Consider the following 26,314-nt stretch of genomic DNA (forward strand, 5'->3'; position numbering starts at 1 on the left):
CTCTTTTTAAGAAGAAGTATAAAAAATTTAAATAATTAAAGTACTATAAATAAGTAATTAAAATATAAAATAAATAGGTATTTATTAAGAAATTAGATAAATTCTTAAAGTATAAGCTCTAGAGATTTATAAGTACTATATACTAGAGCTCTAAGAGCCTTATACTCTTAGCTTAGAAGTTTACTAAAGGTAGACTAATAGGAGCTTAGATAGAAATACCTATAATATTAATATAGCCTATATACTAAAAGTAAGAAAGAGTAAGCTAAGAGGCTATACTAGTAGAAAGCTAGTAGATATACTTAAGTAGAAGTATATTACTAATATAAAAAGGTAGAAGTATAGTAAGTTAATAAGAAGAAGGTTAGTATAGTAATAATTAAAGTTATAAGGTAATATATAGGTATTTTATACCTATCTAGTATATATACGTAGGCTCTCTAGAACTACTATAATAATATACTACTTTACCTTACTTTATATATAACTAATAACTATAAAAAGTTATTATAATATAAATAAATAATAAATACTACCTAAGATACTAAGATTATACCTAGTAAACTACTTATAAAGAGCTAATAAACCTCTATAAAAAAACTATAGTTATAAACTTTATAAAGAGTATAATAGGTATTTATATTAAAGTAAATACTACCTATATAAAATAAACCTTTAAGAAGGCTACTAGTAATATACCTTATAAAAATAATACTAGCATATAAAAAATTATATAAATTAGTATAAATACTAACTATAAAAGTAGAGTAAGTAAAGAATAAATTATTATAAGTAAACTTTATATTAAGCTCTTACTTTATATAATTATATATTATAAAGCCTTTAGAATAAGGCTAAGAAAGTAATAGAGCCTAATAAACTATTTATATAGTTAATAGGTACTTAATAAAGCAAAACTTATAAATATAAAGTTACTAATAATAATATATAGTAAGTATAACTATACCTCTAAGAATTATAATCTAGAGATAATAGTAAATAAAACTATTTATAGAGACCTAATAGTTACCTAATAAACTAAACTATACTTACTAAAGTTATAAAAACTTTATAATAAGAATATAGACTTAGTATAGTAGCTTTCTAGGCTAGATTTAAAAACTAGCCTAAAGAAAACTTAAATAATTTAGTAATAAATTTCTTCTAAACTATTTTCTTTCTATAAAAGGTTTTTATAAAGTTTAATTAAAGTAACTATATTAATTAAATACTTATTTATCTACTCTAAAAATTCTAGTAGTTTAGAATAAACTATAAGAAGAGAGAAAGCTTTATTATAGGTATTTCTATCTAAGCTTCTATTAGTCTACCTTTAATAGACTTCTAGACTAAGAGTATAAGGCTCTTAATACTCTAGTATATAGTACTTATAAATTTCTAGAGCTTATACTTTAAGAATTTATCTAATTTCTTAATAAATACCTATTTATTCTATATTTTAATTACCTATTTATAGTACTCTTATACTTCTATAGTAAAGATAAGGCTAAAGTACTTAATATATTTAACTTTAAATTTATATTTAGTAGAGTTAAGATATAGTCTAGTATCTTTAAGCTTCTATAGTATAAAAAGTATATATTATTTATACTCTTTCTTATTCTTACTATAGATAAGAATATTATCTAGGTATATAGTATAGATTTTATTAAGGTATTCTTTTAGTATCTTATTAATAAATATTTAGAAGGTACTTAAGGCGTTATATAGTCTAAAGAGTATAACTAAGTATTTATATAGGCTATATCTAGTTATAAATACAGTTTTCTTCTTATTACCTTTAGCTAAATAGACTATATTAAAGGCTATATTAATATTTAAAATACTTATTACCTTAACCTTAGCTATATATACTAGGGTTTCTTTAATAGTAATTAGTATATTCTAATTCTTTTTTATAATAGTATTTAGTTAGTAGTAGTTAATATAGATATAGAGTCCTCTTCTAGGCTTCTTTACTATAAGGATAGGTATAGTATATAGAAAGGTACTAGGTTAAATAAAGCTTTTACCTATTGTATTATTAATATATATCTTAATTACTTTAGTTTTAGGTTAGGTTAACCTATAGATCTTTAGCTTTAGTAGAAAAGCTTTTTCTATAGAAATAGTATAGTCTACTTCTAGTAATTAGAGTAGTAGTTTATTTACTATTTATAGGTTAAATAGGTTCTTTATTTTAAAGTATATCTAATCTAGTACTAGAGCTCTAATCTATTCTTTTATTATATAGAGCTATTTTATTTTATTTATATATTTATTATAGTTAGACTATAATATAGTAGAGAGTTAAGTAATAGAGTTATAAAATACCTTAGTATTAGTTTTAGGTTATTATATAAAGCTAGTTACTAGGTACTACTAATAATATAGTTCTACCTCTATAATATCTTCTAGTTAGTATAAAGCTATTATATAGGTAGCCTCTACGCTAATTAATAAGATGTTCTCTAATAAAGTAAGTATTTACTATATCTTACTATTAGGTATATAGTTTCTATATATAGCTTTAGAGATATCCTAGTATAGGTAGTTAAGTATATAGTATAGTAATATATATATTATTAATTAAGATAAACTAAACCTTATAGCTAGCTAGTATTAGTCTAACTAGTTTATACCTAGAATAAGGTTATAGCTACTAATATTTATAATATAGTAGAAAATAGTAAATAAGTAGAAGCTATATTTAATAGTAAAGTTAATAGTATTAGTAAGTTATTTTATATCTTTACTATTTATAAGAAAGAGTTTAATTAGCTTCTATAGTGTAATAGTATATAGTTTCTACTATTTTACCTAGTATTAGTTTATAAAGTAGGCACTAGCTCTAGTATTTAAAAAATAGAAAGCTTTTTAGTTTTTATTATTTAAAGTTATCTAGTAGTTAAATTTAAGTTAGGTAGTAGAATTAAGAGTAGTTTTAGTATTAATAGTAGTAGTAAATATATAGTAATATTTATAAAAGTTACTACCTATTAGGTAGAGCTTTAGCGTAGTAAGTTTTAGTTATTAGTACTATTTAGTTACTTATTTAGAGTTTCTATATACTTTACACTATTTTAGCTTCTATATATAGTTTAACTTAGAAGCTAATAAAAATATAATAAGTTACTAATATACTCTTTTTTATTATATTTTTTATTAAGTGTATTTATAATATAAAAAAAAGTCTTCTCTTCTATTTTAGATTTATTATTATTAGTATACTTAGAAATATTATACTCTATATTAATAGTATTAAGGTTAAGTCTATAAATCTAGTTAAATAGCTTTAATTTATATATAATACCTTTATCTATTACTTAGTACTTCTAACTACTATACTTCTAGTAGACTTAATTTATCTAGAGCTTCTTTTATTATTTATTAGTTTAACTAAATATATTAAAGTAGTAAGTCTATATTATAATTAGAGTATAGCTATATAAGCTATTATTAAAGCTATTATTTTATACTTCTAGCGTCTTATATATTAATTATACGTGTATTAATAAGTTATAGAATTACTAGCCTATATTAATCTTTATTTAGTTAAGTTCTTACTTTTAGGTATAATTAAAAAACTAAGCTAGTATTTCTCTATATATTAAACCTATTAAAGCCTTTAAAGTAAGTTATAGGTTTATTAGGCTATAGGCTTTAGTAATAAGTTTTACCTAATTTTTAGTATTTAAAATAGTAGTAACCTTTATAAAGTATATTTTCTAGGCTATAAATAATTCTCTAGGCTTATACTTATATAACCTATTATAGAGCTTTATATAGGCTTTAATAATATACTTATAAGTTTCCTTACTCTAGTAAGAATTAAGGGCTTTTAGTAGGACTTTAAAATAATAAGTAGACTTAGCCTTCTCTTTAATAAGGTCTTAGGTATAGTAAGTAATCTTTTTTATAAGGTATCTAAGTATATAATAATTATTACAAATAGTACTATACTTATATATAGCGTTCTAGTACTATTTATTATATTTATTACTATTCTTACTATTCTAAGCCTTAATATTAGAAAGTTTAAACGTAATAGAATAAGTAGTACTTCTATATATAAGAGTTAGTATAAACTTATATAGAGTTAATTATTATTAAAACTAGTTATTAAGGTATTTCTATTACTTATATTTATAAGAGGCTAACTCTAAGAGTAGTTACTAGTATAAATTAGATAAATTTGCTAAGGATCTATAGTACTAGTTTTCTTCTACTTATAGTTCTTCTAGTAGCATACTAAGAGTTTTTAAAGTATAGGCAGTAGTATAAGTATTAGTAGTTAGGCCTACTAAGCTCTAAGGCTTTACTTACTAAGGTTCTACTAGGCCTAGCCTATTATATAAGCCCTTCTCTAGTAAAAATTCTTATATTTTAACCCTACTATAATATAATATATTAACCTATTACTAATGCCTTTACTTATGTCTATACGTATATTTTTAGCTTTAACTTATATATACTTCTACCTCTTTTACTCTTCTTTATTAATATAGTTAATACTTATACTAGTACTATTTCTAGTAGTAAGCAGTCTACTTCTACTACCCTTATACCTACCTAGTATAAAAGGAAGAAGGCTAAGATAGATACTTAGAGGGCTAATCTTACTAAAGCTAAGGCTAAGCTCTCTACTACTACTTCTATATCTATATTTAACTTATTTAGTAAAGAACCTAGTATAAGTTTCCTATCTAAGTTTTACCTATTTTTTTACCTATTTCCTAATATTATCTAAATAGATACCTACTTTGTAGCCTACTAACTACTTTACTTCTATAGTTAATATCTTCTTTATTAGTAAGCTTAACCCTCTTTACTATATTAACTATATAATATATCTAGCTACCTAAAGTAAAATTTATAAGTTTAATAAAAGTAGAGCTACTTACTATTACTACTCTACTAAGGTAAATTCTATTTATTATACTATAAGTCTACTAGAATTACTTTCTTTTCTTTATTTATAGCTAATATTTCTATAGATTCCTAATAAACTTAAGCTTACTATTATTTATATTTATAAGCTCTTACTACTTATTAAAATAAACTTATAGTTCTTTAAGTTACTTAAGAATATTAATAAGGACTTTATCTAAGATCTAAAAGAGGCTTAGAATAAGGCTTAAAAGCTTACTTCTAGCTAGAAGAGGTACTAGGATAATTATACTTCTAACTTAGTTACTAAGGGTTTACTTTATAGAATTACTAATAAGTTAGGCTTAATATACGCTAGTATTTAAAACTAAAACTAAAGCCTTATAAACTTAGTAAGTCTTTCTCTTAGTATCTAAAACTTTATTTTATACCTATTTTCCTAGCTAATCTAAGGGTTTTTTAGGCTTTTACTATTAATAATTAGACCTACTCTATTACTTAGGCCTTTAAAAAGGTTATTAAATCTTAGAAGCTAAGCTATTTACTTACTAAGTTTAATCTCCTACTACTCTATAGCTATAGTATTAGTATTCTAGCCTTTAGTTCTTTTAGTAGTAGCCTTTAGGCCTCTACTATTAGCTCTTCTAAGTATCTTTTTAGGTCTAGATAAGAGGGTTTAGTTTCTATTATTTCTAAGTATACTATCTTTCTAGAACTTAAGGCTACTAGTAATAGTAAGCCTAATAGGTATATTAATAACTAGGAGAATAGTTTCTAGGCTATAAATACTAATTAGGAATAGTTTCTACTAGCGTTTTCTTAGGTTCTTTAGTATTTATAGAATAAATACTCTAGATATTTACTAACTTTAGGCTAGTTAGCCTTTTACTATTTCTTTTTCTTCTCTACTATATATAGGTAGTTAATTTTATTCTTATTAATTCTATTTTCTTATAGCCTTTATATCTTTTTATTTTTCCTTAGCTACCTATATTCTTAGCCCTAGTAAAAGTACTTATTAGTATACTACCTATAGTTTCTAGTAGTACTATTACTAAAATTACTACCTTCTCTACTACTTCCTACTATTACTAAGACCTTTAGTATTATTATAGTTTATTAGAGGAACTTTTATAGAACTTCTTTAGTAGTTTACCTATTTTATTTTATTTATTTTCTAAAAAGGCTAACTAGCTATCTAGTACTTTAGCTTCTTTAAGGTTTTCTATAGGTTTTTATAAAGTTATAGTATAATTCTTCTACTTAACTAGGTATTATTTTCTACGTTTCTTACTATAGTATTTCTATCTTTTACCTATAATTTTTTTAATTTTTTAGTAGTTTTCTAGTTCTCTATTAATATTTTCTAATATACTTTTAAGTTAGTAACTATTAGTATCTTATCCTACTAGGGGGTTTTTAGAGTATAGCTGTAGCCTATCTATATAAAATACTAGGTAGATACTAAAAAGAGTATTTAATCTTATAGTATATAGAGAGATTACTTTCTTTACTTAAAACTTTATATTTTTTTAGTCTAGTTTCTTACTTAGCCTACTATTAAAGAAGTATTTACTATACTATAGCTATACTTAGTTCCTCTCTTATAGTTATAGTACTTCTTATTAATAGCAGTTAGCCTAGATTTCTTAGAGTTATTAGGCTTCTACTATTCTTACTTATATATAATCTAGTATTTTTATAAATTTTATAGTAAGTACTTTAGCTAACTTCTTTAGATTATTAGGCCTTTAATATTATTACTAAATTACATATTCTATATCTTTCTATACTATATCTATATTATATCTATATTATAGAAAGAATAGGCTAATACTAGTAAATACTACATTCCTTCCTTTAATAGTAATTTAAGGAGTAGAATATATTAGTACCTAGTTATCTTATTTTTAATTAATATAGGCCTATAAGTAGAATTCTATAGTACTATTTATCTTTTTAGTAGTACTATTAGTTTCTAGATAGTAGCTAGTAGATACCTAATAAGTAATACCTAATTTTCTATAAAGAGTTCTCTAAAAATCTCTAATAAACTAGCTACTATAGTTAGATATAATAGTATCTAGAAGCTAATAGTAAGCTATAACTCTTTCTATAAAAGCTCTTATTACTATTTAGGTATTTAAGTCTTTTAATAGAATAAGTATTATATCTTTACTTAACTTATTTATAACTACTATAAAGTACTAGTACCTATTACTTATAAGTAAATTAATAATAAAGTCTATTAAAATTTTCTTCTATACTTTATTTAGAAAAAGAAGTAGTTTTAGTAGTCTTCTTTTTAGTTCTTTTTAAGGCTTAGTTCTTTTATATATATTATAGTTTTAAATAAATTACCTTATTATAAATAATATTTCTAAAAAGAAGTAGTTATAAGCTAGAATTATATAGGTATTTTTATAGCCTAGATAGCCTATAGCTAAAGATTTATAAGTTTTTAAAATAATTTTAGTATATAGTTCTTTAGAATCTAGTACCTATTTTTACTCTTAGTAGTATAGAAACTCTCTTTTATTAATAGTATACTCTACTAATAAGACTTTTAAGTTTAAGTCTAAAAAGAACTTCCTCTAACCTATTTCTACAGCCTCCTTTACTCTCTTATATATTAGGTTATTTTTAGCTATAACTTTCTATATTCTCTTAAGCTTCTTTAAGCTATTATAGGCTAGAGTAGAGTTAGTAGTAATTTTTATAGGTATACTATTAGGTTCTAATAAGAGGTTATTATCTACTAGAGGCGTATTATTAGGTTTCTAAGGCTATAGACTTTATATTTAGTAGTAGAATAAAATACCTACCTCTTTCTTCTCTTTAAGTTAGGGTTAGCTTTTTATATATAGCTATAAGAGCTAAAATTCTTTTATTTTTATATACTTATTATTTTAGCTTATTAGTAAATCCTTTTCTTTTTAAAAAAGTATATTAGCTCTTTTATTAACTTTCTTTAGGTAGTATATAAAGGTTAAATTAAATTAGCTAAGTATATTTAACTAGTATATATACCTTTTAGATAGTAGCCTTATAGTATAAAAATACTTTAGGTTTTTATAATTTATAATAATAGTAAACTTTAGAACTTACTAGAGTTTAGTACTTTATTAATTAATATACTTTATAATAGCTAATAGCTTCTTATTATATATAGTATAGTTTACCTTAGCTGCTGTATTCTTTACTAAGTAGTATACTACTATATAAAGTAGCTTATTTTTTCTAAACTATAAGAGAACCCTACTAGTTACTTACCTAGAGGTATTATATTCTATTACTATTTCTAGGTCTAGGTTAAAGTTAGCTAATACTAGTTTAAAAATAAAGGTACTTTTAAGTTTAAAAAATACTATTTCCTAAAGTTTTCTTTATTAGAATACTACTCCTTTCTTAGTAAGTTTAGTTAATAAAGTAATAATTTCTAAAAATCCTTTAATAAACTATTAGTAGAAGTTAGTAAATTCTATAAAACTTTAAATACTTTTAATACTTTTTAGCTATTTCTAAGTATAGATTACTACTATCTTCTTTAGGTCTATTTAAATACTACTACTTACCTCTATTATAAACCTTAGGTACTTAGTCTTCTTAATACTAAAGTTATATTTATTAATATCTAGTTATAGGCCTACTACCTTAAGTTTCTAAATAATTATTTTAACCTAATGCTTATAATCCTCCTATAATTTATTTAAGTAAATAAGTATATTATTTATATAGGCTAAGTAGTATATATCTAAGTCTTTCTAGAGTACCTAATTAATATATTATTAGAATATACTAAGGGTATTAGTAAAGCTAAATAAAGTAACTAGCTATTTATATAGCCTAAATTAGGTATAGAATACTATTTTCTATTTATTTCTCTCTACTACGCATATCTAGTAGAAGGCTTAAATAATATCTACCTTTATAAACTATTTTACTTTAGTAATTTAGAATAGTATCTTATAGATAAGTAGGAGGAAATATCTATCTTTATATATAATAGTATTTAAAGCTTAGTAGTTTATATAGAATTATAGCCCTTCTTTAGGTTTCTTTATAAATAGGATAGAGGTAGTAGCACTAGATTTACTTACCTAAATAAACCTATAGTTTAGGTATAATTTAAGTTTCTTCTATAATACTAGTAGTTCTTTTTTTAATATATTATATAGTAGCCTCTATAGAATTTCTGCTAGCTTACTATCTTTCTTTATAATCTTAATAGAGTAGTTAATAGTAGCTTCTTTTAGTAGTATAAGCTTATTAGCTTCTTCTTTTAGAAAAGTTCTAAACTTACTTTATAAATAGCTTAGTAACTTCTTCTAAAAGTTAACTATTTTCTTTTTTTTTAGCACTTTCTTAATATCTACTATAAAGGTAGAATATAGTTAGATCTATTTATCTTTCTAAAATTATTTAGCCTAGGCTAAATATACCTGTATACTAATAGCTTTAGGAACTTTTATAAGTATTCTACCTTCCTAGCTTTATATCCTAGTCTAGCTACTATAGATAAATATAAATTTCTTTACTAGTACTAGTATTACTTAGTATCTATCTATCTAAGGTCTTTTTAAAATAAGGTTATACTCTTTATCTCTTTCTAGCTTATAGGCTTATATTTCTTTCTTATAGCTATCTATATCTATCTATATTTAGATAGCTACTTTTATCTAAGAGGACTTTTCTTTTACTTTAATAATAGGTCTTTATATAATTATAGTATACTTTAAATTATTATTTCTTATAAACTTTAAAAAGATAACTAAATAAGTTAAGTAGCTAGTATTAATTAAAGTAGATACTATAGCTATATTATTTATAATTATATAAATAGTTAATAGTTTTTTATTTAGCTAGTTCTACTAAAATAATAAGAACTACTCTTTTCCTTAATTTAGTTTCTTATACCTCTACTTATATCTATATATAGAAGTTTCTAGTTTTCTAAACCTACTATTTCTTTATCTAAGGACTCTTTTAGGTTATAGGTTACTATAAGAGTAGCTTAAGCTAGATAATTAGCTAGCACTAAGAAGTACTTATTAGTATAGTACCTAGGTTTTTTATAATATAGATATAGGTTCTTTTTTTTATAGAGGGAGTACTCTTCTTTAAAGGCCTATTTAGCTTTATTCTAGGTTTTACCTATTACCTTAATTACCTAACTAAAGTAAGCTTTTAAAAGTTCTTAATTTATAGGGTTATTTTAAAGAAACCTTATATATAAAAAGGTAAACCTAATCTTAGCTCTAAAAAGATTTTCCTTAATAGTAACTACCTAAGTTATTAGTAACTAGATAGTCTAGTTACTTAGCACTTTTATAAATATTATTTAGTCTTATAGGTTAGGCTATAGGGCGCTAAAATACTTTATTTTTAGGTTATTAGTATTACTTTTCTCTTCTACTTTAAAGGCTAGCCTTATAAATTCTATATTAAAGTATTATAAGGAAAGCTTCCTTTACTAAAAGGTTTAAAGTTTCTACCTAGCTCTCTTAATATATAAGTTATCTATAAATTATTTATCTAGAAATATCTATAGGCCTTTTATAGTACTTATCTTATTATAATCTATTTATAATAAGGTAATACTAGCTATAGGCCTCTTTAATTAGTTAAAGATATACCTAAGGCCTAATTCTAGTTCTTTAATATTATATTCTAGCTTATAGTTTATCTAGGTTTAGAACCTCTAATAGTCCTTCTAGTTACTATTAAAGTAGTTAGAATCTAGTATCTTAAAGTTTTTTATATAGGTTCTAGTAGTTACTATAGAAAAGGTTAGTTCTAGGACTACTCTTAGTCTACGTACTTCTTTCTTTAATTATTAAACTTTCTATTTAGAAGAAGTAGGTACTAGTAGCGTATTATTTTTAAGAAGGTTAATCTTCTAGGTTAGTATCTACAGTATATTATATAGTTCTTCTAAGAAAGACTCTTTATTAGATCCTTTAATTAGTTATTTTCTAGCTACTACTAATAATAGGCTAGCTGTTAAGATTAGTGTATTTATAAACCTTATTATCTATTATTTATCCTCTTAGAGACTCTAGAAAACTAGCTAAAGTTTTAGTAGAACTTCTTATTTATCTAGGTTCTATTCTACTATAGTTTATAGGTATGTTTTAATTACTTCTTATATAAAGCCTATCTTTACTAGCTATAAAGCTTCTGCTTTTAGCTTAGTAACTATAGTATTTCTTTTAATAGATATACTACTAGTAGTTCCTAAGGTACTTCTAATACTTAGGAGTGTTTTTATAAGTAAATTTAAATATAAGAGGCTAACTCTAAGAGTAGTTACTAGTATAAATTAGATAAATTTACTAAGAATCTATAGTACTAGTTTTTCTTTACTTATAGTCCTTTTAGTAGCGTACTAAGAGTTTCTAAAGTATAGGCAGTAGTATAGGTATTAGTAGTTAGGCCTACTAAGCTCTAAGGCTTTACTTACTAAGGTTCTACTAGGCCTAGCCTATTATAATATTTAGGGCTTTAGAGTAGTAATATATTAAATAGGTTTAAAGAAAGTCTAGTAAGGTTAGTTATATATACTAGTAGGTATCTTTATTTTATAATAGGTAATAAAGTATTATATTAGCTACGTTTATTTTCTTATATTAAGCTAGTATTAAAGTTTCTACCTAGGATTTATTAATCTCTATATATAGAAATATTAGTATATAAATAGGTAACTATATCTTTATAGTTATACTTTAGGCCTTTATATTTATTATTTTTATTAGTATAATATTCTTTAGTTTATTTAAGCTAAAGTTATATAGTAGCTTAGTTAGTATTAGTATTTTACTAATTAGTAAAATACTAGTTAGCCTTCTTCTTTTATATAGTATACTAAGTATTAACCTTAGTAACTTAGTTAGTTAAGACTATAACTTATAAGTATAAGTTAGAGGTATTTATCTTATAGTTATCTAGTTACTTAAGTAAGCTACTAATATTATTTCTACTTAAACTACCTATATCTTATAGTACTATAATTTAGTAGATATAGTTATTATTAGTAGCTCTTAAGTTATTCTACTTAGTAATAGCTTCTTATAGAGCTTACTTATAATTAGTATTAGTAGAGTTAGTCTAGTCTAATAATACTAAAGTAGTAAGGTACTTTTTTTTCTTAATTTAGTTCTAAAGTTATTATACTATAGCTTCTAAGTAATATATATAATTTACCTTTTTATTATATATATCTTAGAGTACACTAGTAGTATTATTTAATAAGTTATTATAATTAATTACTATTTTTATATACTATAAAATATTATATATAGTTTCTAATAGTACTGTAAGAGTATTAAAAATAAATAGTAGGTTAGCTATTATACTAGCTAGTAAGTTATTACTACTATTAATCTTATTAATATTAGTAGTAGAGACTTTAGAAAATACGCTAAGTACTATTAAGAAGTTAGTAGCTTCTCTATTAAAGTACTTCTTACTAAGGTTCTAGCCTATTAGAATTTATTAGTAGTTAGTATTAATATTTTTAAGTTTAATTTATTAGTTATTACTAAACGTAACTTATATAGCTAGGTTATTAGGCTTAGAAATTACTTAAATCTAATTACCTTAAATAATAAGATTAAAGTAACTATTAGTATTTTTATTCTAAATTATAGGCTCTTAAATTAAATTCTCTTTAAGAGTAGAGAGTATAATATAGGTATTTTAGAAAAAGCTATAGTATATAGAGTAGTATATAGTTAGTTAAGTAGCTAGTAGTTTAACTTAGCTTATATACTAGCTTAAGATTTAGCTAGTATTCTAAGTATTCTCTATACTAAATAAATAGTTTAGATAGATAGTATTATAAACTATAAAGTAAGTTAGTTAAATATTTAAGTAAAAGAGTTAGTATTTACTTCTTTTATTTTATATTAGTTATAGGCTTTATACTTAATTAGTTACTAATTAACTAACTAATTTACTAGGCTTACTACTCTTTTTTAAGTAAGCTATTTTTTCTTCTAGTACTAGTATTATTATTTAGTAGGTTAACTTTAAAGTTTCTTAGTTTTATTCTAAAGTATATAGTATACTAATTAGCTACCTAGGTATCTACGTATACTCTACTTCTTATAGTTCTTATAAGTAATTATATATTATACGTATAAGCTTTCTAAAGAATAGTCTAATTAGTAGAACTTAATTTAGTAGTAGAGTTACCTAAAGTAGCTAGTAGTATTTATAGTATACTAAAAGTAGTAAAGGTCTTATAAGTATACTATAGGTAAGAAGGTTAATATAATATAGTATAAAGAAGCTAATATAGGTTATATAAAATAGATAAGATAAGAGTTAATTCCTTTAAAAAGTAAAATATTATATAAAATAAGTATCTTAGTGTATAGAGTAGCTTTAGTATTCTTACTAACTTAGTACTAAGATTATATAATAGTAGAGTAAGTTACGTAATAATAGGTATAGAGGCTCTAATCTATTATATTATTTTTTCTATTTATTTATAACACTTTATTAGTTTTCTTATATTCTAATAAGTTTTTATAATCTAATTAACTTTAGTATCTAGTACTATATAAACCTATAGAATAAGATCTTTAACTTTCTTACTTTAATATAAATACCTAATATTTTAAGTAGTCTAGAGAAAGAAAGAGAAAAGTACTTACTCTTAACCTTAACCTATAGAATAGGTTTTATTTTAATATAGTTATTGTTTTACTAATCTGCTTACTTATATATCTTCTTATTATATATTTATTTAAATAATAGCTGCTTTTAACACTGTATTTCTATCTATCTATAGATTATACTAATATACCTACGTAAGAAGCTTAGAATGTATAGTAAGAGTAATCTAATATCTAAGTGCTTTAATATAGCGAGTATTAAAACAGGAGGAAGTAGAGGTAGATTAAAGTAGATGTTAGTTGCTATACTGGGCATAGTAGTAGATATCTAGTCTAAAGTAAAAGTCTAGGAAGATAGAAGACGAAGATAGCTAATTACAAGATAACCTCTGCTAAAAGATCTAGACTGCAGGTATATAGTAGTAAAAACGTGTGCGAAACCATCTGCTTTTGTACGAGACAACATAAGATACTGTCAACCCACAGCAACCCCTTATATGAACCTCTCCTCGTTCAACCCTCTCCTCATGTGAAGTCATCCTCGTTCAAACCTCTCCTCATTCAAACTCATCCTCGTTCAAACTCACTCTCATATGAACTCATCCTCATGTAAGTTCCTCATTCGAATTCTTCTTGCGCGAACTCCTCCTCATTTAGACTCCTTCCCAGTCAGACTCCTCATCAAAGTCAAATGTAACTCCAGATGCGTCGCTGTCGTCTGAGGAGGGATCAGGGTCGTTGTCGTTTGAGGAGGGACCAGGGTCGTTGCCGTGTAGTAGGGCAAGGCCCCGCTGAGGCTTTACTGCAGGCCTGAGATACTTATTTGCAACTGGGTATCGACCATACTGGGCCTTGAACAAGGATCGGAGCGTAGTGTGGGTTAGTGCGCCTGTGCTCGATGTTTTGATGGTTGCGTATTGTTCCCATCTATTCTTCAACCAAGCCTCAAAAAGCGGAATAGAACCCCCGAAATTCGAGCGAAAGGTAGCTGCAATATGGGTAGGCGCCGTCGCAAGGGATCTGGCTCCCGGATAGGTGGCTTTCAGCTTCAGAACGCTCAAGATTGATTTAATATCCTGCAGGAAAAATCGCTTGCAGTATACTAGCCAAGCTCGAAGTATAGCTGTTGAGGCACAAGTATGCAGCCACAATAGTCGTACAACTGCGTTTCGTAGTTGGTTGCGAGGACAAGTGAAATCCGTGACTGGTATGACTTGACAAGTAGGCCAATATAACCAATAGTTATCTGAACAAGAAAGGTATGTCGGGCGGGGAGCGTAGCCGTACGCTACCAGGGTCCCGAAATCGATTAGCCGCTCTATCGCAGAGCAAGCGTGTCCCATGTCGCTGACAAAAGACGTAGCAAGTGATGAAAATCTGTGGAGAGGGGGTGGCGTTATGACAACTCGAAACACCTCACCGAGGATCTGGTCTTCAGAAGATGTGTACACCAAATAGACGGATCCATCTATCGACAGTTTGAGTCCACGACTGCCCTGTGCGCCGACTCTTGCAACCTCCGTCACAATCCATTTGGATGATCGTGCGGCGTGTAGAAACGAGCTGAAGGATTCTCTATCCCAGAGAAGGCATGCCCGCGCCTTGCTACTATGCCATAATCTTGTTGTGAGTCGTAGATCAGCAACAGTGAGATCGGCCATCTTTTCGTTTCCGAACGTAGATTTGTTATACGAAACAACTGGCGTTATCAAGCGACGGGAGATGACATAAAAAATCAATACCCCCTGTTTGGCTGATCGGCTTGTTTGTGTTTCCAGGCCAAGCTTTCGAAGAACCTGGGACATGCACCCAGAGCTGATGTCGTAGGCTGACCCATACCGTGGTTGGATTGTGACATACGCGGCGTAGTGGAGTGTGACGACAAGCGGGGCCTCTGTACTTCCAAAAGGCTTACAAAGCAGTGACATATCCCCATCAGGGGGGTCGACCTCTGCTTCGTAGTCGTGTCAGTACTGCTCGACAAGCGGACACATCGTGTCCTCAAATGCTGTAGGGTTTGCCGAGTAAGTTGGGATGGTTATGGGATGTCCAACTACTGGCTGGCGGAGGAGAAGCAGCTCTATCAGTGGTTTGAGCATAGCAGCTCTTCCAGCGCCAATAAGCGTGTACACATCCGATAGAATATCGGCGTTGCTTGGATTCATCGCCGACAGTCGTTCATGGGACACTGGCACGTTGGGGTTTATTGACTCGACGATACGCGGCAGTAAAGTCGCGCGATACATTGGTGACGTGATTGGCGGATTGCCAGCAGCCAGTCGAGACGATGTGCGGGCTGTCTGCACCACTGGTACAGGCGAGGTTATCTTTCGAAGCCAAGGTAGCCTTCCACGGCGAGACTTTGGCTTTTGGACCCTTCCCTCAGATACGCGACGCAGGACATCTTCTGCATCATCGTCGCTGTCATCGATGCTGATGGGCATGTACTGCATGACTGTCAGCGATGGTTGGAGTGAGTAGGTGGGAACTGCGAGACATACCTTGCTGCCTTGAGCAGGCGGCTCGTCTTCAGCAGTGCTGTCATCGTCGTTGTACTCGATCTTCGGGCGCTGTATGACTGTCAGCAATGATTGGAATGGATAAGTCAGAAATAGAGCCGTACCCGTCTCGATCGCCGAACTGCTCGTCGCTGTGGAGGGGCTACGGCGGGCCTCAGCTATTATGTTGTTAGTGTGAGAAGAAGCAAAGTATGGGATTGTGTAATACCTGTGGCTGGAAGAAGTCTCTCAGCAATGATTGGCGCGTTCCTGGTTGTGTAGCATGGGCTGCTTTGGCTGTCAGGTTGTTAGCATATGTAGAAGAGATGTCTAGGCTTGCATACCCCAGGTTTGAAAAAGGCAGTTAATTGTGTCTGCCTAGGCGACAGCAGGGAATCCCGGCGAGGAGCCATCGTTTGGTGGTATGCCGTGAGTTGGACGAATAGAGTGGGTTGGTCCAATACATGCACGACCTGAATCGTGCGTTAGCTGGCGAAGTTTGGCAGTAGAGCGAGTGGAGTAATTTTAAACGAACGCCTGTGGGCGAGCTGACGTAATTTCTAGCGAAAGATGCTAGCCCGAATTGGCTCTCTCACCTGTGAGCCCTCACCTTCACTCTTCAGCAAAGCACCGTCTTACCTGTTGTCTGATCACATGCTAACTCAACTCTTTTACTTCGGTCTACAGAGGTGATGAAGGGCGTGCATCAAGACCCTGAGATACCCACGTCGTACCAGAATCCCGCACTGGGGCAGTTGGCATCTTCCGGTACGCCAGAGCAGCCCGTCGACCTGACTGTGTCATCTCCCAGAGAGACCCCTTTCGTCGTGCGACCCAACCACCGGAATCTTGCAAGATGTCTGCTTACCTGTGCTTTGTAGACGAGAACATCCTCAACTCGGACTCATTAGGACTCTCCAGTGATGTGAATTCTGACAACCCTGAGGCGCCACTGCCACTTGAACCATCTCCACTTGGCGGTCTACCTACTGGATAATGCTCGCGTTGCGGATCGTGCAGATTCTGGGGACCCCACAAACTTCAGAGATCTCGCAGACCCTGCAGATTCGGCGGGCTCGTGGTACAAAGACGTGCCCTTAAGCGACGTAGAGTCGCAGGATGGTGAACGTGAGCTCCCTCCGCCTACCACCGAGCTTCCCTCGGTCCCTGAGACTGTTACGCCGACTGCTGCCTCGAGTCTGAGTGGCGGGATTGACGGGAATGCCAGAGTCGACACACCCACAAACACGGTGGATGCGGTCTAGGTATGGGAGAGGTACAGGGCTGCGGTGGACGCTTACAACTTGCTGCGGAAGTCCAGCACTATCTCCGTAGATCGCTTCAACTTGCCGACTCAATCATCGTGAGCACATGTAAAATCGTCGAGGTCTAAGTGTAATTGAAACCCTACTATACAGAATCCTACTCTTGAGTAAAACCGAACTGTGACATGTAAGTAGTAGACTCAAGTTTTCCCCACGACGCAAGGGGACAGGGGGACTAATTGATGTACTAATGCTCGTCACGACAACGTAACTATCACTCAGTTGCCATATCTCACCGTATACCTGGTATAAGCCTGGTGTCCTTTTCGAGTCTCTGAGCGCCTTAGTATGTGATGTCCAATTGCACAAAACTCTTTCATCTAACCTCTCAATCACCGTCCACGAGAAGCAAGCTATGAACCAACAATGGGCATCAACGTCACAACGTCCACCCGCACACGATGACCTTTCACCTCACTGTACCACCGCGCTCCCTATAAAAGATGCATAACCTCCTATGTGCAAAAATCATCGCAATCTAATAGCACAACGTCCCAACTCATCACCTCTACTCAATCACCGGGACCAACAAGTCCACACAGCAATAATGGCCCACCACTACACCACCACCCAACTCGACGACGCCTACAACGCATCGTACAGCATGTACGAAAGCCAAGGCAACTCCCACAACGAATGCAGGCGCAAGGCCAGAGAATTCGTGCGTAAAATGAACAGCGATAGCTTCGAAGCTGACGAGCGAAAGGGCCATAAACACGGACGTTCGCACCATGGCATGTCCTCTGCATTCGACGACTTCGGTAGCATGGCCTCAGCGCTTCCCCGCATGGAGCCCCGTACTTCTCGAGGAGAAAGTACTACATCCAGACATGGATACCAGAAGCCAACGCGTCACTCACCGCGTTCATCCAACTCAGACTTCGATACTGACTTCTTCTCCGACTCGGACTTCTTCTCCAGCGCCTTTGACGACTTCCCCAGCCGAACAAGCTTCTTTGGCGAATCCTCACGCATGCCAGGAACGCGAGGCTCCTGCGCCACCGAGGAGCGAGCGCCAAAGTCGCATCGAGACGCCCCGCCGCGACGCAGCCGTACGTACACGACCGAAGAGCGAAGTCCACGTGGTTTATTCCACTCGCATTTCTACTCCCCCCCCTCATTCCGTGACACTTCGCCGCCGCGCGCCAGACGTGCGTATACGAGTTCGGACCGTACCGCACCGCCACGCTCAAGCCGAGGGGGGTATTCCACGCAAGAGCGCCAACCGGGGACATCGCACTATTCTTCCTCGCGCCCGCGCGCTGAGCCCTCGGGCGTCAAGCCACCGGTGTGTTTCTATGTCGTGCTCGGCGTGTCGCGCACGGCTTCGTCCGAGGAGATCAAGAAGGCGCATCGCAAGCTGAGTATGCGGTGGCATCCTGATCGGGTGGCGGAGGCGGAGAAGGAGCGGGCGACGAAGAAGATGGCGGAGATTAACCAGGCGAATGATGTGTTGAGTGATGGGGCGGCGAGAGCGTTTTATGATCGGACGGGGGAGGTTAGGGGGGTTGATTTGTGAGGATGGTTGGGAGATGACGAAGGGGGGTTGGGTGTGAAATGAGAGTATCTTCCTCAGAACATTACGATGTAGAAATTGATCAATGGAATCATGTTATGTATCTCGTCGTTTTATTCCAAGTTCGAATAGATTGGATGTTGGGGCACTAGAAGCCTCTCAAAAGTCTATTACATACCTCTACAAATACAACCCCATCATGCCACCTCCTCCACCATACGCCCACTAAATGGGTTCTTCGAAGACGGGACACTCGGTCCCGCAAACAAGCTGCCCACAGGCGCTTGGAGCCACTCGTCAGGAACGGCGAGCTGTGTGCCCTTTGCGTTCTGAACATAGCGAACAAACAACGGATTCGCTCGGTCGACCTCCAGGTCCTCATCCTGGCCAGACTCTGTGATGCCCATAGATTTACGTCCACGTTTTGGGGGCTGTTTTTTGAGGAGACGATTGATGGTGTCGGCCTTGGGAAGTTAGTCATCATTGGGACGATCAAGTGTAGATGATGGAAATGCATACCTTTTCCTCCTCCAGCCGTTTCTCGCTCAAGTTCTTCCGTCTCCGAGCCATTTCCGCTCTGCGCATGGCGTTTTCCTCTGCGGTGAAGTGCTTTTTCTTCTGCGCCTCGTTCGACAGAGCCATGAGGCCACCGTCACTATCTTCGTTGACCAGCGCGCGTTGACGTCGCGTCAGCTTGCTGAGGTCTGGCGTCTGGTCACGGCTCATGTCCTCGTCGCTGTCCATCTCCACGTCGTCGTCATTGGCTGCAACCATTTCGTCGTCGTCATCCTCCCCTTCTGCATCCTCGTCTTCGCCCTCGGCGTCCTCTTCCTCGCCCTCGAGATCAGAGTCCGGGTCGCTAAGCTCGTCGTCGTCATCGTCGTCCAGGCCCATTTCCTTGGCTTCGACGGCGTCTTGTGCTTTGGTGAGTTTGAGCGCCGGCTTGACGGGGATGCTCTGCTTTGTTGAGACGACTATGTTTGGCAGAATACTGTCGTCGACGTCGTCGTCTTCGTCGCCCTCAGCGTCCATGTCGTCGTCCTCGTCGGCGTCAGCGTCTACATCCCCCTCCTCCTCGTCATCGTCAAGGTCCATGGCGTCTGCCTCCTCAGCCTCATCCTCATCCTCGTCCTCGTCTTCGCTGTCAGCCTCTTGCACAACTCTACTGTTGCGCGAGGCGCGCTTGCCCGACACGATGTTCTGACGGCTGACGCTAGCCTTGGCAACCGGGGGCCCACTGGTGGCCTGTCTGAGCCTGCCGGGGGACGACTTGACGGTGAGGTGAATCGACTGGCGCCTCTCTTCGGGCGAGGAGCGCTGGATGACGACGGCGGCGGGTGTCTGGTTGGCGACGCCGCGTCGCGGGCGAGTCGAGGGCGCGGGAGGGGGGGCACTGGGAGCTGTCAGAGGGGCTGGGCGCGAGCGTAGGCGAGGCATGGCTGCTGTTGCTGCTGTTGTTGTTGATGTCGTGGTGGGTCGGACAGGGCAGGCGCGCACAGGTAGGCAGTCGAAGGATTCACGGCGCGTGAGATGGCATGACGGATGACGCACGGAGTGTCATGCACGCCGCCATTGCTATCTGCCTTCCTTGTACTCTCCTTGGCGGGTAAGGCGCGCACGCTGTCTTGGGACAGCCGCATGCACTACGTTGTACGTACCTGTTGGCATAGCCGCTGTTCACCGTCCCGTCTCCAGAGTCCTGGTACTCGGTGCTGATTCGCCGTAGCCGCTTAGTTGCGCGTTCCGTCATGGCTGTAATGCGTGTGTATACTGGGGCATCAAAAAGAGGCACAGGATTGGGTGGCGTTTGCGCGTCGTTACGCGTGGGAATTCGTTCCGTCCAGAGCTCCTACACGCGCTATCTTCCCCAGATTCGACAGCTAAATCCCAAACGGGTTAGACTCACTCAGATCAACAACTCTATTCCAAGATTTCTCCCGATCAATGTCCCAGCACGCAATGCAGAATGTCTGAGCCAGATGATGTGGATTCCCTCTCTATCTGGGTATCTCCCCGACGACCTGATCGTCACGACGCATCATTCCTCATAGTATCTACCAGCTTCTCAATCCTGCGATCGCTTGCGTCCTCCGTAAAGTTCACCACGTTGATTGGGTACTCAGCCAAGACTTGGGTTTGCATGAGTGCCTTGCGCTGTTTTCTATCAGCAAGGCGCACAGTGCCCTGTTCCAGCAACGCCACGTCCTCGTCCTGCATCTTCTCCAGCAAGAAGTAGAATAGCACCTCAGACAGGTACGAGTTCTGCCCCTGATCCCAAAGCCCTTGGGCACTTAGCACTAGGGTTCCGCGGAGTGCTTTGACTTCCTCTTTGCTTGTCTCTGATTCTGCTCCCTCTGCAGTGATCCTGTTTAGTTTCTCCAGTGTGTCGAATCCAATGTGGGAGAGGCTATTCATCATGAACGTGTACCAGGATTCTGAGCCGTGGAGTCGATAGAACATATGTAATAATATCTCGAGGCTATTTTGTGACTGTGCGACAAGCTCCGCTGGACTGAATCCGATATAGTCTTTCAGTGTTGTGGCACTGGCGTGTGGCCCATCAAACTTCACCTCGTGGGTGATCATAACGCCAAAAGTCTTTCGGACGACAATGTGGTACTGCATACTGTCTTTGAATCAGTTGATAACATTCGGTTTTGTGCGCGCGACATACTGCATCATGAGATGGACAGGGAGCACAACCACCGCAGGCGAAAGAGGAGTCGGGAGGTTCTGGCGCCATTGCTTCCACCGCCTGTAGAACTCTGCGGCCTTGTCCATGGGAAGCGTCCCCTCCGTACCTTGCTCTCTTGCCCGCACCGCCTGCTTGGCCACGTCGTGTGTAATGCTGTGAAACTCGCAGAGCGCCACAAATGTCGGTCCTAACAACAATGGTACCAGCAGCTGTGTTCGTGGATATTGCAACCAGATCTCCCCAAAGAACTTTTGAGCTATTCGGTGATGGGGAAGTTCGGCCTTCGGTGGTGACGATAGAAGCGGCCCCGTAAAGTAGAAGAAGGCAGTTTTCCTGAAACCACAAGTTAGCATCTGATTTTCTGCGGATCATCACAGTTGCTTATCACGCACGCTTGAAGGTTAAAGAGAGCCCATGCAGTGACAGTCTGCGTAACACGTAATCTCGGGTCGAGCGATGGGTCCAGCTCTGAGAAGAGGTCTAGCTTTTCCGCCATGAGCAGCGCTTGGGTCCAATAACGGTTTCCTATCTTGTCCAGGGCGTTTTGTGAGTACGAAATGAACATGACTGCAGCAGCTTGGATTGTAGTAAGCCTGTTCCTATCAACTTCCAACTCCCAAAGGCGATTGGCCTCGGCTTGGAATCGATATCCCCACGTCTGCGGGTTCCAGAACTCAGCTCGGTCGCTCACGGTCGCGAGTCCATGCTAGATGGACTGTGTTAATGACTACGATTGCCGAGAGCAGGAAGGGAAGCAGTACACAAGCCGTTGCAAGGATTGCGTTGACTAATAGGCCCGAGCAATAATCTTCACTTCCTGCGATCATGTCGTCCAGGAAAATGTCCTTGTGGAAGAATGAGAAGAAGGGGTACTCGAATTGAAAGTACACCTCCAAGAGCTTCTTCAAAAATGCGTCATCGCTCGAGACGGATGTCCATCTCGACGGTCGCAATGCTGGCGAACGCAGACGTGCGTCGACAATCAGTGCTGCATGATACGGGACATTGTATAGATTGGATTGGCTCGCATGTCGATTCAACGATTGCTGGGAATCACTGGCTGTGTCTTCGAAAAGCGATTGGAACAGGCGCGAATTGAGGTAGATATTGGGCGTCCGCGTGAACAATGGACGAATATCTACAGCGAATGGCAGTGTGAATCGACAGCGAGTGTCTGGCTGGAGAGAAAGCTGGGTGATTAGATCACCATCTCGGACGTGTCTGACCACAGTTTGGGCATCGACTCCGTCCCGAACTCGGCGCACAATTTCGTTGACGGTGGCTGGAGGGCGAGTACGCAAGAGATGATACAGTTCTTCGTACGGAGTTTGTCCGCTTGTTGCCTCGACTTGTCGCCGCTTTGACAAAGGCCCCGCAGGCGATGTATCCTGTTGCATGGCAGCATATCCTGAGACAGTGCAGATGCAAGGTCAGATATGCGAGTGTGTAATCCGTAGAGAGGCTTACATGACTCGGGCTGCGGAGTTTGCAGCGAAGCTTCGGATCAGATAACCACTCACTGCGCAATAGTCATACGTCATTTGGAGTCGTGAATTACAAGGTTTATTGCTTTGTCAATAGAAGCCTAGCTCTTAGCAAGAAGGACCTCGATACGAAAAGGATCTCACCCGGTTCCGGCCATGAGGATTATGGATGTTCCGAGAAAGTGTTCTAGCCAGTAAGGACTGACTTTGTGGAAATCCCAGATCCTCAACCAATCGAACCCAACAGTACCACATTACCAATCCCACGAACTGTCTACGACTGCAAACGCACTGCCATATACTGGAGGCATAGGCAACGACGACAGCGACAATACGCTATCCAGGAAGTCGGGGTCGTCGAACCCCTCAAATTCAGGGTGCAATTGCGGATATACTGCACTCGTATCAACCTCCCATCTACCAGGCACAAGCAGGTAACCTCCGTATGCATCCGCAGATTCTTGCTCAAAGACATCTGCAAAATTTGCATGGTTTTGCGAGCGGCGAAGAGTGTTCAACACTGCGTTCAGGCCTCGATCGGCGACAGGGTCCATTGGCCGCATCCATCGAAGCCACAGAATTAGCTTCTTGGTAGACATGTTTAAGCTCATGTCGTCATTGGTTGAAGTAGAAGACTGATGGGCTTGTGCTAGGAGAAGAACAGCCATGGCTCTCATGATGTACAGTGAGAGGCACCACCAAGGCCCGTTCTGGAATATACGCTCGCTAGGTTCGTCAGGGAGCAGTCGTGTAACACCTTGAGCCGCTTGAATACACTCCGCGGCAACTTTGTGCGCTTCGATGGATGATGGCCCTGCGTTGTCGTTGCGCCTTCCGAGGCAGGGACGTGTGATTAATATCATGGAATCAAACCAGCTGAAGTGAAGTATCAACCGCTCCCGGTCTGATATTGCTGGGAGCAGCTTCTCGAGTTCAGACTTTAGTTTCACGACCTGCTTTTGGATGCTTGGCCAAGGAAGAGTTGCTGCTCTGACCGAGTATAGAGACGACATAGCCCACTGCGCAACGACGGAAATCTTGAAGTTGAGTTGCAATGCTATTTCCGAACGTCCTTCTCGGTACTCAGCCGGAAGGCGAGGAAATGGGGTGTTAATTTCATATTGTGGAATGGCGGAAGGACGGCCAGTGACAGAACATAAGAACGTTTGGAGTGACAGCAAACTCCACCAAACGCGTGAAAGTTCGTCAGTCTTATCAGGTAATGAACTATTTTCTTTGTTCTTGAGGTGCATACCCAACGCGATGCCGACGCGAAGCGCAAGTCCAATCGTGACCCATGCTCTGGACCCATGACGTCAGTGACCTATGCGAGTGCAAGTCAAAGCCATCATACTCACCTTTCAACGTAGCCAACTGCTAATTGGTAGAATGAAAGAAGTCCAAACGCCTGCGACACTTAGTAACAATGAAATAACGAGCGTATATAATTTCTGACCTGGACCAGAGGTAAATTAGGAGATGTGGTCAATAGATCAGCGCTCCTAGACCTAAGAAGTTGTATAGCTCTCGACATGTACAATGCATGTTCATGTCGTTGGTTTTCGCCTGCCTGTCTCTGTGTATTTATCAGGTAATAGTGTCTGGATCCAATGGCAAAAACCAAGTTCAGCATTGCTAGCCATTCAGCAGGAACCATTTGCGATTCCTCGTAGTACCTGCGGACCTGGCCTTCGAAATCCTGAGGTATCATTGGCAACCAACCGTGGACCTGTCCGAGATATTGTTGTAGAAGTTTTGAGGCAAGTTCGAATGACGGAAACTGGTGAACATCGACCTCATCATCTACTTCCACGTTATGGTCGTAGAGATAGAAGCTCGAATCGGGGCAAAACTCGTTGGAAGACCCCTCCACCATATCTGACGGTGCAACGTAGCCCTGTTCGCCGAGTACGGCGGGGTTGTTGTGCAGGCTTGGGAGCCACTGACCTGTTGCGGTTTCGTGCGGAGGTGGTGCATCTAGGTTCTGGTGGGTGCGTGCCGACTTCACGGTGTCTGAACTGTTGATCTGTAGGTGGGTTGGTAAACCAAAGGTTTGGTTCGCGCTTGTATCCGTAGCTGGCTGTTGATAGACTGCTTCTAGAGATATTGGCGGTGGCAGATGGGGGTAGTCCTCGTCAACCTTAGTCTGCTTAGAGGTGAATACGATAAGATGAGGAGAAACTCACCGCGTCAAGTGCATCTTCGATCATTTTCCTCTGGTCAGCGTAGACGTTTTGTCTAAGATCTTTCAAGAGCGCGACAAGGAGTCGCTTGTGCTCTAAAACATCCTTCAACCGGTCCCTCCGGCCTTGCTCATACGCGCAATCCAGGTCGCATGTCTTGCACTCGAAGCACCGAGGTAGCTCTCCCGTGCACTTGGTTTCTGAGCGTGTTGTCAGTTGCGCAATTCTTGTATTGCATTGAGATATTATTGGTAGCGACAGCATGTGATCTCACTTCGGTTGCGACAGGATGTACACTACAGGATATGAGTACCTCTCAGATCATAGGCCTAGTGTTGAGGCTTACCGCCTTGGTAGCTCGTGTTCGCTTCGTCACCTGTGGCGGAGGTGGAGGTGGCTCCTGTCTGGGAAGAAGTAGACGCCCACCATGAAATTGCGCGTTAAGAATGGCCCCGGAATCACTCATCGTGGCATGAACGATGGTGTCTCCCCGCGTGAGATTGCAAAGTGATGTTCTTACGAAGAAGTGATGTCTGCACTAACACCTGGTTGGCTCGGTCTATCAACCCGAGGCGAACGTGTCGATTTACGATCGCTACATCGAGATCTGTTTGTGAGGTGAGTGAACTCAATCAGGAATATTCAAGTCTAATGCAAGCCTCCAATGCAATGAAAAGAACTTGCTCTTACCCTTGGAATAAGCCAGAATCTTCAAGACCTAGCCAGCTCATCATTTAGCAATACAGCGTTGGATACATGGCAACAGTCAAGACTCTACCTTGACAGATTGGCATTCTCCATGTATTACTCATATCAGAGCCTCTGGAGACTCTCTGATCAGGTACGGATGGGCGGGGTCAATGAGGCTCTCACTAGGTATAAATGTTTGGCCAACTTAACTTTGGCTAGCAGGGGTTAGATTCGATGTGGTTGGTATCACTTTTATTTTCTAATCGCTTCTTGTCGCTACACTTTAATCCCTGCTAGTTAGAGCTAAGTTGACCGAACTCTCACGATAGGCGAACCGAATCCGATGGCGTAGCGGTTCATGCGTGGGTTGATCTTGCCTATCATCTCACGCACACATGCTTGGTTGGAAATG

General features: G+C 36.7%; 6 protein-coding genes across 6 annotated transcripts; 1 reads left to right on the plus strand and 5 right to left on the minus strand.

Moving 5' to 3' along the window:
* Positions 1–14,164: 14,164 nt before the first annotated feature.
* P153DRAFT_395411 (uncharacterized protein) lies at positions 14,165–16,422 on the minus strand (the record flags this gene model as incomplete). The annotated part of the gene is made up of 5 exons (XM_033671400.1): positions 14,165–15,465; positions 15,502–15,958; positions 16,013–16,081; positions 16,135–16,188; positions 16,354–16,422. 5 exons carry the CDS (start codon positions 16,420–16,422, stop codon positions 14,165–14,167), a joined length of 1,950 nt encoding a protein of 649 aa, XP_033525406.1.
* A 2,161-nt stretch (positions 16,423–18,583) lies between these two features.
* P153DRAFT_272161 (DnaJ-domain-containing protein) lies at positions 18,584–18,829 on the plus strand (the record flags this gene model as incomplete). Its single annotated transcript, XM_033662912.1, has 1 exon — positions 18,584–18,829. A coding segment is annotated over one exon (246 nt), but the record flags the coding sequence as incomplete, so codon positions are not given.
* A 125-nt stretch (positions 18,830–18,954) lies between these two features.
* On the minus strand, positions 18,955–20,670 carry P153DRAFT_365636 (PAPA-1-domain-containing protein). The gene is made up of 3 exons (XM_033667863.1): positions 20,509–20,670; positions 19,370–20,243; positions 18,955–19,314 (listed from the first exon to the last, which is right to left on the minus strand). Exons 1-3 carry the CDS (start codon positions 20,598–20,600, stop codon positions 19,048–19,050), a joined length of 1,233 nt encoding a protein of 410 aa, XP_033525408.1. The 5' UTR covers positions 20,601–20,670; the 3' UTR covers positions 18,955–19,047.
* Positions 20,671–20,878: 208 nt separating this feature from the next.
* On the minus strand, positions 20,879–22,942 carry P153DRAFT_384239 (uncharacterized protein; the record flags this gene model as incomplete). The annotated part of the gene is made up of 4 exons (XM_033670322.1): positions 20,879–21,476; positions 21,525–21,878; positions 21,938–22,251; positions 22,307–22,942. 4 exons carry the CDS (start codon positions 22,940–22,942, stop codon positions 20,879–20,881), a joined length of 1,902 nt encoding a protein of 633 aa, XP_033525409.1.
* A 242-nt stretch (positions 22,943–23,184) lies between these two features.
* P153DRAFT_209056 (uncharacterized protein) lies at positions 23,185–25,157 on the minus strand. The gene is made up of 3 exons (XM_033662553.1): positions 24,486–25,157; positions 24,388–24,437; positions 23,185–24,331 (listed from the first exon to the last, which is right to left on the minus strand). Exons 1-3 carry the CDS (start codon positions 24,903–24,905, stop codon positions 23,284–23,286), a joined length of 1,518 nt encoding a protein of 505 aa, XP_033525410.1. The 5' UTR covers positions 24,906–25,157; the 3' UTR covers positions 23,185–23,283.
* Positions 25,043–25,966, minus strand: P153DRAFT_208978 (uncharacterized protein). Its single transcript, XM_033662552.1, has 4 exons — positions 25,903–25,966; positions 25,559–25,807; positions 25,487–25,508; positions 25,043–25,412 (listed from the first exon to the last, which is right to left on the minus strand). The coding sequence occupies exons 2-4, from the start codon at positions 25,676–25,678 to the stop codon at positions 25,180–25,182; spliced, it is 375 nt and encodes a 124-aa protein (XP_033525411.1). The 5' UTR covers positions 25,679–25,807; positions 25,903–25,966; the 3' UTR covers positions 25,043–25,179.
* Positions 25,967–26,314: the final 348 nt, after the last annotated feature.

Source organism: Dothidotthia symphoricarpi (assembly GCF_010015815.1).
Source record: "Dothidotthia symphoricarpi CBS 119687 unplaced genomic scaffold P153scaffold_7, whole genome shotgun sequence".
NCBI classification, from domain to species: Eukaryota; Fungi; Ascomycota; class Dothideomycetes; order Pleosporales; family Dothidotthiaceae; genus Dothidotthia; species Dothidotthia symphoricarpi.

Bases quoted from the DNA above. Each gene is read 5' to 3' on its own strand.
- P153DRAFT_365636 (XM_033667863.1), bottom strand. From the start codon at position 20,600: ATGACGGAACGCGCAACTAAGCGGCTACGGCGAATCAGCACCGAGTAC. The intron at 20,244-20,508 runs GTACGTACAACG...GACAGCTCCCAG, and splicing joins AACAGCGGCTATGCCAACAG to TGCCCCCCCTCCCGCGCCCT. The intron at 19,315-19,369 runs GTATGCATTTCC...TAACTTCCCAAG, and splicing joins AACGGCTGGAGGAGGAAAAG to GCCGACACCATCAATCGTCT.
- P153DRAFT_209056 (XM_033662553.1), bottom strand. From the start codon at position 24,905: ATGGTGGAGGGGTCTTCCAACGAGTTTTGCCCCGATTCGAGCTTCTAT. The intron at 24,438-24,485 runs GTCAGAAATTAT...TAAGTGTCGCAG, and splicing joins CTAATTTACCTCTGGTCCAG to GCGTTTGGACTTCTTTCATT. The intron at 24,332-24,387 runs GTGAGTATGATG...TCATGGGTCCAG, and splicing joins GCAGTTGGCTACGTTGAAAG to AGCATGGGTCACGATTGGAC.
- P153DRAFT_208978 (XM_033662552.1), bottom strand. From the start codon at position 25,678: ATGAGTGATTCCGGGGCCATTCTTAACGCGCAATTTCATGGTGGGCGT. The intron at 25,509-25,558 runs GTAAGCCTCAAC...CATATCCTGTAG, and splicing joins GAACACGAGCTACCAAGGCG to TGTACATCCTGTCGCAACCG. The intron at 25,413-25,486 runs GTGAGATCACAT...CAACACGCTCAG, and splicing joins TACATCCTGTCGCAACCGAA to AAACCAAGTGCACGGGAGAG.